The sequence below is a fragment of the Rhinolophus hipposideros genome (genome assembly GCF_964194185.1).
Source record: "Rhinolophus hipposideros genome assembly, chromosome: 8".
Lineage (NCBI taxonomy): Eukaryota > Metazoa > Chordata > Mammalia > Chiroptera > Rhinolophidae > Rhinolophus > Rhinolophus hipposideros.
In genome coordinates, this window is record NC_138054.1 from 90836277 (window position 1) to 90853537 (window position 17261).

At 58.8% G+C, this 17261-nt stretch overlaps 1 protein-coding gene across 17 annotated transcripts in view; it reads right to left on the bottom strand.

Moving 5' to 3' along the window:
- CAMTA1 (calmodulin binding transcription activator 1) overlaps positions 1-17261 on the bottom strand; it is an 807730-nt gene that overhangs the window by 77588 nt on the left and 712881 nt on the right. For all 17 annotated transcript variants that reach the window (XM_081054811.1, XM_081054796.1, XM_081054795.1 and 14 more), the window contains 3 exons: positions 11015-11155; positions 7629-9472; positions 2466-2592 (listed from right to left, as the gene is read on the bottom strand). In XM_081054811.1, coding sequence (XP_080910937.1) covers positions 2466-2592; positions 7629-9472; positions 11015-11155 — 2112 coding nt within the window. The remainder of the gene's footprint in view (positions 1-2465; positions 2593-7628; positions 9473-11014; positions 11156-17261) is intronic.

Below are 17261 nucleotides of genomic sequence, written 5' to 3' on the forward strand. Positions count from 1 at the left end.
CAGCCAAATCCAGACCTTCAGAGCTCTGACAGCATCCCAGGCAGACCTCCAAGCGTGTGGTCACTCACCTGCCCTGGAGACGCTCCATTCCAGGCACCTACCCAGTACCTGGCAAACTATTTGATGAATGGAGAAGTGAATGAATGAATGAATGAATGAATGCATCCAGAGCTGTCTTACAGAGTGACATGTTTCAATTTGGGCCTCAAAACAGAGATGTCCCAAGGGGACCCCCCTCTCTGTGGTCAGCTATAGGACAGAACAGTGCTCTAGGGACACAGCCCCAGCTCTCAGTCTGCCTTGAGGCTGTGGCTTCTTGTCCCTCGTCCCTTGGTTTGAGATGCAATCTGTTAGAAGAGTCTGAATGACGGTGGCCTGGGCAGTCTGCCTGCCAGCTCCGGGGACCCCGATCAGTTCTGGGACCAGGAGAGCTGCCTGCTGAGACCTAAACAGCCCTAACACCCTCTCCTCACCATCATCCTCACCCCTACACCCCTGGGCAAGAAAGAGTGCAGGCCTCACTCGTGGAGTGCCCTCATGAATTGGGCATGCGAGCCAGGTGATCTGAGGTTGGGGACCGTCCCTCTTCTTGCGCTCTCACCCATCTGGCAGGGTTTTAAAAGTTGTAGACACTGAGGCCCAGGAACTGGCTGATCTGGGATAGACTGCAGTGTACTGACCCAGCCCCCAGGATTTGCCAGGTCTGGCCTGGGACATCATCCAGAGGGCACACAAAGGCCAGTCTTTTGGTTGAGGGTCAGATAACTTAGGACGGGCAAGGTCTGGGTTCTCAGCCAGGCAAGAATCAGGTATAGGAAGTGGCATCTATTTATAGGCCAGGCAAGGCCTGTTCCAGCAGCAGGTGATAAGTGGACATGCCGCCCTTTCCCCCTTCCCGGCCGGCATGGCTGGGGTGTGGGGGCTGCATTAGTCACACATAGCCCCCGCCTGTGATAGGCTGATCCAGCCCAGCTGGCATCCAGGATGGCTATGCTCCAGGCCCAACAGGAATGCCAGGAGTAAAGGGGGCTGAATGGGTCCTCTGGAGCCAGCCAGGCAGCCGGGGGTAGAGGTGGGGTGGGGTGGGGAGGGGCAGGGCCAGCAGGGGAGGCTGCCATGGGCATGAGCCCTGGCTCCCTGGGATGTTTGTGGTGAAGGAGATGCCGGGTTCAAGTGGGGGCTGTGTGTGTGAGCCCAGCTCTAGAACATTCTGCTCTGGTGGGCTGCACTGGGGAATGGAGAGAGAAGAAAGAATGTTCCCTGTGAGCTCAGGAGCCCAGGCTAGGGGAATGATGAAGGGAGTCAGACAACTGGGGTGGCAGAAGGCTCCAGTGGGAGTACCGCAGGCGGAACCTGGCACCAGCCAGCTCTGCTCCTGGGGACCCTTGCCCCCACTTCTCTTCCCCATCCCCAGCCATCCACAGAGGATGCTCTCTCTCCTTTGTAGGCTGCTGGCTTCAGATAACATGGGGTGGGGCCCGCCGCCCTTGCCAGCCCACCCCCGTCTGCCTCTCCATTCATTGCCTGGGCAAACTGGGCGGGCCATCCCTGGGGCTAATGATGCGGGCAAGGGGCCAGCCAAGGGGTCCTCCTAGCACCAGCCCAGGGAACAGAAAGCATGAGCTCTAGAAACAGATTCCTTCACAAACACGCTTTCTTTCTTGTGACGTGCCAGGTACTTTGTGAGCCCTGAGGAGACTCTGCCTGTATGGAGCCGAGAGGCCACTGGGGAGGTAGCAATGGCCAGAGGTCAAGGACGACTTAAGCATATGATGATGAAACCATGGGGGGGGGGGTGGATCAGAGCTACAGGGATAGGACACAGGGGCTCCTGCCCCTGAACCCAGAAGCAAGTTCTGTGCACGTGCCTTCTCCTGGGCGCGGGGGAGACGGCTTCATCAAATTCTCAAAGGTGTTTCTGCAAATTATTCTTAGTTTGACACCCCTGCCCCCGCCACCTGCCAGGCTGTCTCCATCCCTCTCTGACCTGCTTGCTCTGTGCCCCAGGGGCACCGCAGGGCCTGGGCTCTCGTTTTTGTGGCTTCTGGTTGGCTTGGGCGGTGGGAGGCCTGGGCAGGAGTAGAGAGGTCTGCCTTGCTGCACAGGTGGCCTCTGACCCCAGATGCAGCTCCTGCCGCCCCTTGATTCGCCCACCTCTCCCCAGCTCGCGTGACCCTTCGGGCCGAGGGTGGTTGTTAGAGTTTCCCGCTGTGGCCAGTCCTGGGGGTGTGAACCTGGCTTACTGACTCTCTAAATCATCCCCTCGTCACTCAGACTCCCAGCCAAGCGAGCTGTGCCCCTGTCTGATGTGGGCTCCATGAGCCAGAACAGGTGACATTATAATAGGCCATCTGGGACCCGCTTCTCCATGGCTGAGGAAATCGAGGCCCAGTCCCATGCCACGACTCGCCCAGGGTCAGCCGAGGCCGCTCCATCCAGCGCTCCCGGGCCCCAGGCTTTCTCACCTGGGCAGTAGCATCGCAGCACTCCAGGCTGAATCAAGGACGCAGGCACTGAGATCTGGTCGAACAGGCAGCTGTAGTTATTGCTGGCTTCTTGCCACGGGCCTGTGATGAGAACCTTCACTCCTCCCTGGAGGGAACAGACAGCAGACACAGTGTCAGCCAGAGGGGCAGCTGGGGACTCTGAAGCTTCACTGCTCAGATGGGGGTCTGCTCCTCCCCCATCACGTGCGTGACCTTTGAGGACCACTGTTTCAGGACTGCAGTGGAAACAGGGGCCCCCAGCCTTTCCGCCCCTGCCCCTCGGGGATCCCCAGGTGATTATGGCCTTCCCCAGTTGGCATCCAGCACAGGGTGGGGGGGTGGGGGCACGTCCTCCTGCATAACTTTTGGTTCCAGGCAAAAGGCAGAATAGAGTTTTTGAAGGCTTTTCAGCCCCTGATGCACCTGAACTGGGCAGGTGGGACCCCTGGAAGGCAGCGGAGGAGAACGGAGAGGGCTTTCTCTGTCAGGTGCTTATGGACGACTGAGGAAGCTTCGAGTTTTGAAAAGAGGCCTAAGCACCCTAGTGTCACCGCAGGGACTGGAAGTTTTGGTGGCTAAATGAGAAGGGACCCAGGATTCTCAGGGTATGGTGGCGCTAGCCAGGGGAGGGGGCAAAGAAGGGAGACATGGATGAAGAAGTGATGAGAAAGATGGCAGAAACAGAAGAATGGAGAAGGAGGGGTGAACTGGAGGGGCTTAGAGATTGCCCTGGCTGGAGAGGGGCTTGGAGCTGGGGCTTGGGTAAAGGGAGGGTCTGAGCAACGGCTCCTATCTCTGTGCTAACCATGAGGGCCCCCTCACTGCACACGCACAGCTAATTGGGCCCCCTCACTGCACACACCCAGCATACATGGGCATTGATGTGCAGGCAGCCTGGCTGGGGGTGAGGGGTGGGCTGGGAAAGGGGGATGCGGGAGGAGGGCTTCAATGACATTGCTCAGCTCCTCCCCCAAGGACCCCAGAGGCGCCAGGAGCAGGAGAGCACAGGAGAGGCTGGGCCACTCCCTGACCTCCTGCGGGAACCTGCCAGGGCATGCCACCCAGTGAGCCGGGTAGCTTATGTCCTGGTGTCCTGGTCAGTCCTGCTTTACGGCCACTGTCCCTGCTTAGGGGTTAATAGCACGGCCTTGCACTCCATCGTGTCCAAAGTAGGCGATGAGTTGTAGGTACCAGACATTGCTCAGACAGCCCAGGGGAGGGCCCAGTTCCTGAGTCGGGGAGGCATGCCCTGGTGGTGCAGAGGGTGGGGATGCTGGCCTCTCTGGCTCCCCGTGGGTAGGACCACCTCCAGGCTCCAGGCATCCACCTGTCTCACCAGGGGGCCAGGAGCTACGCAGGACAGGGTGGAGAGCGCCACCTAGTGTTCGGGGTGGAGAAGGCGGAGATGCATGCGGACTGGAGACTGGAAGTGGAGGGGTGAGCAGTGGGTGAGTTGCGGGGGAGGCCCTCTTTCCCTCATCTCTCCAGGCCGCTGGAGGCCAGACCCCAGCTCTCCCACTGCTGCCCCATGCCAGCGAGATGCTCTCTTCCCCTCAGTCATCCATTCATCAGTGCCCTCTTCTTAGCACTGGCCCACCCCTGCCCTGGAGGGACCCCTACCCTCCACGTGGGCTTGTTCCCGAGGCTCCCACAATGTTCCTGGAAGCCAGACCTGGCCCAGGGGTGTTTAGAGGGTTGAGGTGGAGGTGACTCCCCATATAGCCCAGCCAAAGAGGGAGGGTTCCGCCATGGGAGGGGCTGTCCCAGGCTGGAAGGCTTTCCACCCGAGCTCTTGGATGGGCCTTCCTCTGGGCTGGGCTGGCTTTGGAGAAGTCATCTTACAGCCAGGCAACCAAAGTTTGGAGGACAGTGGAGAGAGCACAGGACCAGGAGCCAAAAGCAGGGGGCCTGCCCCTGCGCCTCAGTAGCCTGGTGTCCTCAGGCACATGGCCCAGCCTCTCTGGGTAGCATTTGATCTCTAGGGGGTCTTCTGGCCTTAGCATTCCTTGCTTCTGATGTAGGGAGATCTGCAGCTCTGTCTGAGTAGCCCACAGGCTGGGTGGGGGTGGGGGCCGGGCTTGGAAACGTGCCCCATGGCCCAGGCAGAACCTGACTTTGGGAGGCCTGGGCGCCCCAGAGGTCTGCTCAGGGCACAGTCCTCCCTGGGTCCCGGGAAGTGGAAGAGCAGTGACTTCAAAAGGTCACAGACAGTTACCATGTGACAAAAAAAAGGAAAAAAATAGCCCCAGTCAACAGCGGCTAGCGCAAAGCCAGGGCTGCTGGGAGGAACAAAGAACTCTGAAATTACTGGAGCACAGCAGGACCTTCTCCATGGAAACCGCCACAGGATGGGCCGGGCATCCATCAGTCCAGGGGACGGTTTCTATGGCAACGTTCTCCTCGCTGTGCTGAATTGTTGTGACGCAGGCACCTGAAGGCCCTCATTGCAGCCTCCTCTGCCTGGTGCAGCTGGAGTGTCTGTCAGTGGAGGGAGATGACGCAGACGGGTGTGGGGGAGGGGACTGAGCAAGAAATGCCATCTGAGGTCTCTGTGCCCTGGGAGTCCTTGAGATAAAGGACCCAGATTTCCTATGCACCTAGGGCAGATCCCGGGGGCCAGGGGTGCCTCCAGCGCGTGCGTGCGTGCGTGTGTGTGTGTGTGTGTGTGTGTGTGTTGGTGACCAGCTGCAGCTGGAAGTGAAGAGGTGAACAAAGCATAGGAGAAGTGGGAGCAGCCTGTGGGAGGGGGGCCCCTCTGAGAAGAGACAGCAAGGTGGCCCTGGTCTTAGCATTCCTGCAAAATGGGTGCCGGGGCACTATTAAATTTTAGAGCTGGGTGGGGGCGCTGAGCGACTGTTGAGCTGACCCCGTATTTCCAGACTAGTGAGCGTCCCTGGGCCTGTGTCTCACAGCAGAGCCCTCCCTGAGTCTGGCAGAACTTGGCTACCACCGTGCTCCTGGCAGTCAGCAAGCAGGCCTGTCGGTGGAGAGACGGAGGGGGCGAGCATGCCAGCTGTGAGGGGAGGGAAGGGTCAGGACAGGAGGTGCTGTCTTCTGCAGGAGAACCCAGGAGGGGGTGGTTCTATTGCAGGACTGGGGGCAGTGGCCGGGGTGGGAGAGGATGGTACGGTAGAAACCCCTGGGGTCTCTGTAGAAGTGTCACCAGGCGGTCACATTGGCCCCAAAGGGCCCCGCTGGGTGACATTTGCGCATTTTCCAAATCAAATTGAATTTGAACTGGTTTTGCTTCCTGGCAGCAGGCACCACCGAGAGCTTCTGGAAAACCAGGGCTGGATGCTCCCTCTGCCAGCCCCCTGGACCATCATCCCTTTCCCGTTCCCCTGCCGCCCTCGTGTGGTGAGCTGATGAACTGACTTTCTCCAAGGTATAGCTTAGAGATCTGCAGGCTGGTACTCAGGACAGAACAGGGAGGGCCAGGCTTGCTAAAGGTCCATTGCCAGTGCCTGTGGGCCCAAGGAGGCCGGAGTGCAAGCCCAGACTGACCCAGAGACCTGCACACCCGCCCTCCAGCTCCCAAAGGACTTAGGCTCCAGGGACCCTCCAAGTGTCCGAGGACCAAATCTCCCCAGTCTTAGGACTGGGAGGACTTGAGGCTACGCCTCTCAGCCATTTACAGTTAAGGAAACTGAGGCCCAGAGAGCCAGGTCTCTGGGTCTAAACACAGCTCCGACTCCCAACGCTGACCTCACTGCACCCCAGTCCCAGGCTGTCCCCCCATCCCTGAATTGCTTTCTCACCCCATGGGGGCAAGTTGCTGGGCGGAGCTGGCTTTTCACCCCAGGAAAACATGGTGGGCTCTAAGAGGATACCACTGAGCTCAGGGTCGCCGAGGGGGTCACACTGAGCCACACCAAAAGGAAACTGCTCAGAATCTTCTGGAGTGCTGCCGGAGCACTTACTCAGTCCTCACACACCCACCGAGGGGGAGACAGGAAAGCCAGATCCCGGCCCAAGGTCACGGGCTGGGAAGTGTGGAGCCAGGAGCTGAAACCAGACTGTCGGACCCTGGCCCTACGCTCCTCACCACACAGGACAGCTGCCTCTGCACAGCCGAGGACTTGTGCAAACACGCTGTGCACACAGCCTATGGGCACCTGCTGTCTATTCCCAGGATGCTCCTGTCTGAAGGCTGGGCCACTGGCTGGGCTGATGTGATGGCTGAGAGCTGGGGACAGCCGTACGTATACAGATTTGATCTTAGCTTTGCCATAAAGGAGAGAGGCAGAGCAGGGCTGACCCTTCCGGTCAAGACGATGACACTTGGGACGCCTCCAAGCTTGTACACGGCCCACCAGTGTTGGCCTCTTTCCATGGCCACGGAGGAGGATGTGGAAAGGCACACAGCGCCGATCTGGGTCCCGAGCACCTGGCAGGCCGGCTGGGAGGAGTCAAGGAGCGTGACCCCATGTGCAACAGGAGAAGCTCAGGACACTCTGTCCCCTTCCTACACCATTCTACGTCAGAGAACAAGCACAGGTTCCTTCCTTAAACACTTGTGCCACCAGGGAAAGCCTGGGTCTTCTTGCAGTCCTGGGCTCTGGAGCAGTGATTCTCAAGGTCAGATCTCAGCCCTCTGAACTGAGACAGCAGGTAAGGGGCACAGATGGGAGGTCCTGGGTCACATGGCATGGCTTTGATTTCGCAGAGGCTGGATTTACCAAGAAATCTCAGGATGACTACTCAGAAGCTGTACCCTCCCTCTCGATTTGATGGGAATTCGTTTTGTTTAGTGAAGCAAATGAAGAGCGATGGATATGAATGATCTATGGTGGCGATTTTCAAATGTTACTGCTTTCAGCAGTCTTAGGATCCTCCCCCAACCCCGCCCCACCAGAAGCAAAGCAAACATAGGTGGAATCTTAACATGTAAGTCAGGTGACAGCGGACAGCTCTGGTCAGAGCTGGGAGGGCCACCAGGCCTCTGAGGAGACCCCTGACTTTAAAGTTACTTGGTTGGGGAAGACTGAGAACCACCGCTCAGAGAGGTGGAGGTCTTTCAGGTGCCCTGGGGACAGAAGGAGGGGACAACTTGGTCAGTATGGTCCAGAGAGCCACAAATGAGCGCCCCTTAGCTGCGCATGCGCATGGGCAGGTGGGGAGGCGATGGCGGCGGCTGCTTACCTCCGGGTAGGACCACTCCGGGGAGTAGTCGGTCACCATGAACACCCGTCCGCTCTGCTGCAGCATCCCCAGGGTGCCCTGGGCCGAGGCAGACACCACCTCTGCGACGTGCATGTAGGCCATGGTGCTGGCCCCGCCCTCCGCACCGCTCAGCTGCAGGGCCCCCTGCTGGGGGCTGCAACAGGGAATGCACATCTCCGCCTGGGCGAAGGGCGCGCGCGCCCCGTCTTCCGACTGCGACAGCGCCGCGCTGTCCCCGGACACCAGCTGGTGGCCGTAGATGGTGCCGCTGCCCCCTTCCACGGAGATGAAGTCGTTGATCAGGTCGGAGAACTGGTTGCTGAAGGAGATGTCAAAGTGGTCCAGGCTGAGCTCCATGTTGGAGGCGTTGCCCAGGCCGGGCTGGGCCACGGGGTACAGTCCCTGCACCACGTTGCCAGGGAGGATGGGGACGCCGCCGGCGCTGCGGATCACCCCAGGGGTCTCGGGCTGCAGGTAGTGCTCCGAGCTACAGGCCTGCAGCTCCCCAGACTTGATCAGGCCCTCGCCCCCTTCGGCCACCTGCGACGTCTCCATGGTGACCTCCCCTTCCGCTGCCATGGCCTGGAAATTGGCCTGGAACTGCATGAGGTGGAGGGAGGATGTGGACTCTATCCGCGTCTCCACGTGGCCGCTGCAGGAGCTGGTTTGGGAAGAGGCCTCCGTCTTCACCGTGGGCATCACGAAGGTGCCCCCAGAGTCACTCAGGCTGCTGTGAGCGTTCTGCTCGATGGGGAGGGGCTTGCTGGCGTCCTGCAGAAAGAAGCTCGGGGAAGGGGTCTGGTGGACGTGGGGGCTGTGGCCCGTCTGGCTGAAGCTGGACGTGTAGTCCTTATTGGAGTCGATGGCACTGAAGTCCATCTGCTCCAGGGTGGTACTGGGGCTCAGGCCGCCGCCGGAAGGCAGGAGGCCGGAGCCGGCGGTCAGGGTGAGGGAGCTGGAGGCCGCGGCCGCGGCGGAGGAGGAGTACGCTTCTTTGGCCATCTGCTGCTCGAAGGAGGTGTCCTCGGTCTTAATCTCCTTGGTGAGGACGGTGGTGAAGCTGAAGCCCCGCTCCACTGGCGGCGAGTGCCGGACGTTGGTACTGACCATCTCGGCTTTCAGGCCTCCACCCCCATACGTCTGGCCCTGCTTTGGGTTATTGAGGAAACAGTCGGGGTCAAAGTTCATGGTGGTTTCTGGAATCTTCCGGCCACCGTCAAGGGTGGTGGAGAGGACCAGCTCTTCGGACACGTTGGTGGGCAGCATGGACAGGCTTTCTGAGCTGCCCGTGGTGGGGAAGGCGAACTTGTGGCCGTCGGAGCTCACGGCCAGGACGAGGCCCTGAGAGGCATCGGGCGACAGGAGGTGGTGGTTGGGACCGGCGGTGGGGGACATGGTGTACACAGCCTCGTTGGTGACCTCAGACATGAAGACCGTGGCGCTCTGGGACAAGCTCCCCATCACGGAGGCCACCGCCATGCTGGACACGCCTGTGACCACAGGGCTGTCCACCATGTCCGGGTCGCTGTTGAGCCCGCTGCTGATGGACACGGGGGAGCTCTGGGTGGTGTCGGGGACCTCCACCTGGTTGGTGGAGGAGACCTCGGTGCTGTTCTGGTGCAGCAGCACGGGCTTGGCCACCTTGCCGTTCCTCTTCTCGCGGCTGGAGCCCTTGCTGTGGCTGTGCTCGTGCTTGCCCTCCGACACGTCATTGTGCTGCACCTCCGAATGGCCCCCATAGCCCCCCGACCGTGGCTCCACCTTCGGCGAGATGATACGGTGTTTGGCACTGTTACACTTGTGGTGCACGCTGCTGCCTGCTCCTGCGATCAGAGCACACGCACACACGCACACATGCACATACACACACGCACACACACGCACACAAAGAGAGAGTCAGAGCCGGGGCGGCATGGACCCTATCTCTGGGCAGCGAGGGCCTGGCAAGCCCGACCCGCGAGCCCAGGCAGAACACTAACCCCCTGTGGCTGGTGTGTAATAGACACCAGGGTCTGGGACCCACTGACCCCCAGCCCCGGGGCTTTCACATGCCCTGTGTCACCATCCTCCAGACCAGGGGCCTTTTCCCTTGACTGGCTTTTCACACAGTAATACCAGGACACAGGAGGTAGGGAAGGAGAAAGAAGTTGGAGAGATTGTCATCCTCCTGGAAAGCCCTTTCCACCTTCAGAGGCAGACAACATTCATTGGAAAGGCTCTTGCTGGCCAGGATGGCTCAGCCCTTGAGATGGTGGCAGGGTCCGTATCCCCTTCCCTGAAACTTTCCAGGCCTGTTCAGGCCATGCAGAATTTCAGGAAGCCCCTGTCTTCCAGGCAGTTGGGCAGGGAACCACTTCTGGGACAGGGCCCTGGGGGTGGGGGGTGGGGGTGGAGAGCAAGGCACTCTCTGGATTAGCTTTCAGGCTCCAGGACCAAAGAGAGTTCTAGACTTTTCTCCAGAGGCAGGAAGGTATTGGGGGCCACAGTCCTGTTTCGTTAGCTGGACCTGTCCTAAGCTCTTTGTGGAACAAAATCCTTCTAACACCCCCAGTTCAGTGACAGAGAAGAAAAAAGCCTCAGGCGAGGGGCGATTCTGAGCTCTGGCAAGTCTCACTCGGGCTTGTCCCCCAAGGCCTCCCACCAGCGGCCAGGTGGCTTTTCTTTCTCTTTTCACTCCCCGTTGGTCATTATTTTCATTTCATCTGATAAGGGTCACTTGGTTTTGATAAATGGGTGAATTCTCCCCCTGAACCTGTTACAGCCTTGCTACCAAGATTCCTAAATGCAGGAAGACATTGCAGAGAAGTGGCGTGACCCTGTAATGGGCATGTTGAATTAAGGCAGCGAAGGGAGCAAAGAAAGCACATTGCAAAGAGCAAATAGCATTATCAGAAACATTGGAACACGGGGATGGAGAGGGTGGGATACTTTATGTTCTTGGAGGAGACGGAGGTTAAAGAAAGAGGTCCAGCTGGAGTGGTCTCGCTGACTCAGGACTGAGCTGGAAACACCCACATTGACCCAGTCCTGGGGACCGGGACCTCTTGCTGATGCTGCCCCAGATCATCGGGACTGGAGGGCACTGAGTTGGGTGGACGGAGGCCAGGAGCCCCAACCCCATGCACCCCCCGCCCCCACTTTGCAGCCTCTATTCCTAGATGGAGCTGCCTCCCTGGAAACTGCTCTCTCCTGCCCCACGTGGGCTGTCCTGCCTGCAGGGTGGGGCAGGACCAGGGTGAGTCTGCTTGGCTGACCCTTCCCCTCATCGGACATCATGGTGACGCCTGAGGAAAGCCTTGCCCACTGCCTGGCAGAAGCCCCTGAACTCCGTGGCGCCTGCCTGCCCACCCGGGGCCCCCGCTCACCCAAGCCGCCGGTGCAGAGGCAGTTGTGGGTCCGGGGCTGTGGCTTGGTCTGGTGGCTGTCCAGGATCTGTTGTACCAGCTGCTCCACGGAGAAGCCGGAACTGCTGTTCCCGTTGCTGCAGGTCCACTTGATGCCGTGGACTGGGGGGAGAGGCAGGGCAGTCAGAGGCTGTGCGGTGCAGGGGGAGGGCCGGCTGGGGCGGGGCCTAGGCCCACCACGAGCACAGCCCCTCTCTGCTGGGAGGCTGGCTCTAGGGACAAACTGATGTGCATGAGGAGGGAGGAGGGTCCAGGCAGCCCCACCAGACCTCACTCCCCTGGGAGCTCTGCTGTTCCTCTGCTCCCTTCCCTGAGGTGCACCTAGAGACTTGCTCTCGCTTCCCAAAGTCCAAGTGCACCAGAGTGGCTCTTCAATGGCCCCTGGAGTAGAAGAGAAAGGGAGCGGAGACTGGGAAGGACAGGTGAGGGACAGGGACCACCCGAGACCGCAGGTCGTGGAGACCAACGTGCGGGCGGCTCCCAGTGCGCCGGGGAGGGTGTCCGGCCCCAGGGAGGAGCACTTCAGCTTCCTGCTCCTACCAGGCTGCTTGGCCTCAAGGGGTTGCAGGCTAGGCCTGGGGAGAAGGGGATGGGACTAAAGGGCCCACATGGCATGGGGAGTGGGTGCCCAGTGAGGACCGGCCACCGGGGCGGCTGTCCTGGGGTTTTGGCTCAACCCTCCTCGATCCCTGGACCTCTGCTGTCCCTGGTATTGGGGTGGGGAGCCCCAAATGGCTGAGGGTGGGCTTTCTACCTGCCTGGCAGGATGGGGGCTGGAAGTCTAAAATAAACTGACTTGCCCTGCTGACTGTGTGACTGAGTTTCATCCCCGCTCTCTCTATTCTCCTTTCTCAGCTGGAGCAGACTGAGAGGCGGCTGAGCCCTGGGCTGGCACATCGGGCACATGGCACAGCCTCGCTCTCTCTGGTGGGACCGGGTTCCAGAGGCAGTGAATCTATAACTCTGGTGGGTGGAGCTGGTACCTGGAGTGCCAGGAGGGACCCAGGCTGCTGAGGAGGAGGGACAGTGGGAGCAGGTGGTCTGAGAGGAGGAGCCGGTTACAGGGTCACGCTAGGGAGAACAATTCCTTTCCCTTTGCCTGAGATTCTCTCACCTGGACCCCAGGACACAACTGTCACAACTCGCATCACTTGCTCTTGTCTGTGAGACCTGCAAGGACACTGAACGCAGCAGGCAGGAGCTTGGTCTGATTCAGATCTTTACTTGCTGTGTGAGTTTGGGCAAGTCACTAAGCCTTTCTGAGCCCATTTCCTCATCCAGAGACTGGGTAAAATGGGAATATAATAGTATCTGGCTCACAGGGCGGCCAGGAGGAAATGCGGTCTACCTCCTGACACTTCCTGTGCACCCAACAAAGAGTCGCCATTGCCACAACCATTCATGGAACTGCTGGTGACGATGGTGGTGACACAGCCCACAATGCTGGCCTTGCCCTGTGGCTTCGCTGATGCTATGGGAATGGGATTCTTGCTGTGAAATCCACAGATGGCTCAGCCGTGGAAAACAGGGTGGGTGGGGGAGAGCTCCGTGGGGTCCACCTCCTGTCTCTTGTCAGCACCTTTATGTAGCACTTCAGAGATTCGTCAAAGAGAAGCCCACGTGTGAGGGTTGTATCACCGGGAATCTCTTGAGGGCGCTGCTTTCCTGCCCAGGTGTTTGCTCACAGCCCTCGGCCTCCTCTCCAAGCTGACAAGGCTCCCAGAGGTCCTCGGGGCTCTGCCTCCAGCACCTCCCCCAGCACCGGCGCCCATGGTCCTTATCCCACTGGGTCTTGGATTCCGATGGGTCATGGAGGGGGTGGGGTAGTGCTGATGGCTTCTGTCCCTGAGCTAGGTGAGCTGTCTGCATTCTGGGTTTGAGGTCGTGTGCGTGTTCAGAGCGCTATGGATGGGTACGTTCATGGGTTGGTGGTGGGTTTACAGCCCAACTTTCCCCAGGTGGGCAGCCTCCGCCTTGGGGCCCCTTGGGGAATTCTCTGGCAGCCCCCGGAGGCCTGTACCTCTGCTGATTCAGGCCCTCCTAGTCCCCGGCAGCTGGAAAGGAAGGCCTAGGTCACGGGTTTGCAAACCTCATCACAGCTATGGAGCCCTTTTCTCAAATAAACGTTCATCTGGAAATCCAATATGGAATGGCAGAAGGGGCCTAGCAGAGGCAGGACTGTTCACAGGCCTGGGATCCTCTCGGCTGAGGACCTTTTCCAGACTCCTCATTTTACAGATGAGAAAACAGAGGCTGGGGGGTGGGGCAGAGCGCATACTCGAGGACCCCTCCTCTTGCCCTGCTGCACATGCAGATGGCCTGTCCCAGCATCTGGCCCAGGCCCAGGCCCAGCCCCAGCCCCAGCCCCAGCCTGGAGATTCTGATGGACTTGGCCTGGGCAGGTGCCAGGCTTTTTTTGTTTGTTTGTTTTTTACAGCTCCCCAGGAGTTCCTCACATGCAGTCAGGATGGTGAAGACAGCTCTGTCCTGAGCCTAAGCTCTGCAGGTGCTGCAAATCTGGGAGCAGAACCACTCCCCTGAGCTCATCACCGGGGTGTCTACTGCTGGGAAACTTTGAGCAGACATGCTCCAGGGAAAACCAGACAAGGTGTCCTCAGGAAAACCCCACCGAGCCTGAACTTAGCTGTCTGGCTTCTGGCTGCATGGCCACACCCCACGCAAAGGTCTTGGGCCTTGGGGTGGGGGGATAGCTCATCCCCGAGTGGCAGATGCCTCTGCTGGAGTCTTCTGGCATTTCTGAGCAGGGCCCCTCTCTGAGCTGACAACTGCTCAGACCAGGCTTCTCCTGCAGCCCCCAGGGGGGTGAGGCTACCGCATTCTTTCTGCTCTTGCTCTCCTTCTGTTGTGAAGGTTATAAAATGAAAACCCAGTGAAGGGTGACAGATTGCAAGCAGAGAATTTCTGGATGCTTAATGCAAATTACCTACTGTCTTGGCACATCCAATATGCAGATTGCCTCCCTCCCCTCTGGGGGGGGGAGAGAAGCCCCCTCTTTGGAGGTGGCGAGTTGTTAGTACGGAATATCAAATACTATCAAGACGGCTTTTAACATGTCACGCTCTGCTTCCCGCCACGTAATGAATCAGCGGGAAAGGAGATTTCTATAGGGAAAAGAGCGCTCTGTGAAAGGAAGGTTAATAAACACACACAGGCTGTCCCTTGGCCCGCCCCGCCCCCTTCCTAAAAGCAGCAAAAGGGAAACTGCACTAAAAGTACACAAGATTAAACAGAAGGTCATGGCCTGGTGGGGCGGGGGTGCAGCGGGAGAAAAGGGAATTCCCAGAAAAATCATCTCTCGGTGGCTCTGGGTCACATCGGTCCCCTCTGCTCACTGAATCTGGGTGGAGGGCACCACGTGCCTCATTTCTAGGCCACAGACAGCCACCTCACCCAGAGGAGGTCTAGTGCTCCAGCCAGCTATGCCAAATCCCAGGCTAGGAGCCTCTCTTCAGCATCCCCATGGATGAGCTGGCGGTGGTCCCCGGGCTGTTCGGGTGTTGAAGGGGGACCCCATGCCCAGGAAGGGAGGAGGAGGGCATGCATAGGCCAAGCCAACTCTCCCATGGGCCTGCACAGGACAGGAGTGGCCAGGAGGGAAAGTACGGTGCTGTGGGGTGCCCTGTGTCCTCCCCAGCAGTGTCTCTTCTGCCCTGGGACACACATGCCTGGGGCCCAGCATTGGCTCTGGCTGGGCTGCTGCAGCATGCCCTGTGAGAGGGCTAAGGCCGGGCAGCTCCACAGACCCTCCGGCCCACGCCAACGCTGACTTGGCCCAGACCCAGCACTTACCCTAATTACCACCCATGGCTAGGCAGCAGCGTCTGCACTAATATGAATAATCAAAATGAAATCAATGACAACAGCATGTGGCCATGCTTTGGAGAGCATCTTCTGATGAACAATTTACCCAAGAGGCAGCCAACCGCCGGGAGAGAGTAATTGAGATCTGGAGGAGAGGGCTGCGGGGAGGTGTGGAGTGACCCCCACCTGGGGCTGGCTGCCAGCCAAGGGTCTCTTGGGTTATGGCTGCTCCATCCCAGCCTTGGTGGCGTGTGGTGGTGGTGGGAGCTTCGGCGAGGCAGGTGGGGCCTGAGCCCAGGTCAAGCTCCCCCATCACCCCCAGCAAGAGCAGAATTGTGCCCCTGCCACCCTTCTTAGGTCGAAGCTCTAACCCCAATATGACTGTTTATGGAGCCAGGGCCTTTCAGGTGGTTAAGGTTAAATGAGGCCGCAAACGTCCTAATTCAACAGGTCTCATGTCCTTGTGAGGAGAGGAAGAGACGCCAGGAATGTGCACACACAGGACAAAGGCCACGTGAGGATCCAGCCGGAAGGCGGCCGTCAGCAAGCCAGGGAGAGAGGCCTCACCAGAAACCGACCTTGCCGACACTTTGCTCTTGGACTTCCAGCCTCCAGAACTGTGAGGAAATTAATTGCTATAAGGAAATTAATTAATATAAGCCTCCCAGTCTGTGGTGTTCCTCTCCAGGCTCCCTGGCTAGAGCCCTAGGAGCCCCTAGGGGAGACCTACCCTGCCCTGTCACTGCACACTTGGGGGGTTCATGTGTGCACATTCAAGGGACCCTGAGGTCAGGGACGTTCCAGAAGGCCCTCCTCCTCTGCCACTTTAAATCTCACCCATCCTGAAAAGCCCAGCTCTAGCTCCAGGCCTTACCCCCTCTCCCTGTCCCCCAAAGCCTTCCTGGCTACTCTAGCTCTCGACCCCACTGGAGCCAGAGTCTGAACCATGAGGATGGGACCGTATGGAGCTGTTCACTGCTCTCCCCTGTGCTTAGAATGATGCCTGGCACACAGTAGGGGCTCAGTGAAGGCGGGGTGAGAGAATAAATGAGTGGAGTTCCTCTGTCCATCATACCCTAGCAGTGTTGTCTTTTGTTTCTTCAGTTCACTATTTCCCCCAGGAAGCTGCAAGCAGAGCTCACCTCTCAATAATAATAATAATAACAATAATAATAATAATAATAATAATAATAAGATAGTATTCATGGAACTTATACTACGTGCCAAGCACTGTGCTGGGTTCTTTCCATGTTGACTCCATTACAAAAAGAAATAAACAGCACAATTATCTGCCCACTAATGAGCCTATAGTGTGAACAGGGCACTGGGCCGTGTTCTGACGTGTGGTCCCAGCAGGAGAATCACCTCGGACGGTGTTAGAAATGTGTCGGGCCCCACCCGGACCGGCCGAATCAGAAACTCTGGGGAGGAGCTCAGATCTGTGTCCTAACAGGCCCCCCAGGGGCTTCAATGCCAGCTCGAGTTTGAGACCCCCATACAGAGATTGCATCTCTAATCTCTCAACAGTTGTATACAAGAACCAAACAATATGAGTACAAGAACCAAAGCTCAGAAAGTTGTGTAACTTGCCTAAAGTTCGCGCAGCAGAGAAGTGGGAGCCAGGAGGGATTGCAGAGGCAGCCTATTTCCACTGAGCGGTCCACCTCCGAGGGTCCCCCAGCCTGCATCCCCCAGGGACCCAGGAACAGCTGGGTGGTTAATGAGTGTCTGGAGAAGGGATAGCTGCCCTGTCAGGAGGCCGAGATCCCTTCCACTCGAACGCAGACTCACTTCACTTCCTAGACAGACAGAGCCCGGCTTCTAGGGGGGCTGGTGAGTGTGCAGGTAACACAGAAACCTGGGCGGGGCCAGGTGCTGTGCCCCAGCCGCCCGCCCACCCTGCTGTCTCCTGCCTCTCTGTCACGGAGGGTGTCGCTGTCTCAGAAAGGCGCTGGCTGGGGACGGGGTGGGCAGAAGCTCTAAAGTACCTGGCTCCTTCCCTGTGATCTTCCTCGCTAGGGCTGGGACGCCCCAGCAGCCAGGCCAGAGTATGCGGCCACTGAGCTGGCAGGGGCACCCAGACCAGGGCAGAGGAAACTGGCAGGGCCCTCCAGGGCACAGGGCAGGAAGTGAGGCGGAAGCTGTGTGGGCCTGTCCCTGGAAGATACGGAGCCAGCAAGGGAGGGAAGCCTGTGCCAGGACAAAGTCTCAGTGGCTGGAAGCCTCAGGCTGCTGGGGTTCCTGGAGGCCTGACTGTGCATCGCAGAGACTGGGGTGCATTTAGGGGACATTTCTATAAAAGACAGGGGACCCGAAGAAAAACTCCTCCCAGAGAAGGTGGGATTTGTGGGGGCAGCATTTGGCTCTGAGACAGGGGCTCCTGTCT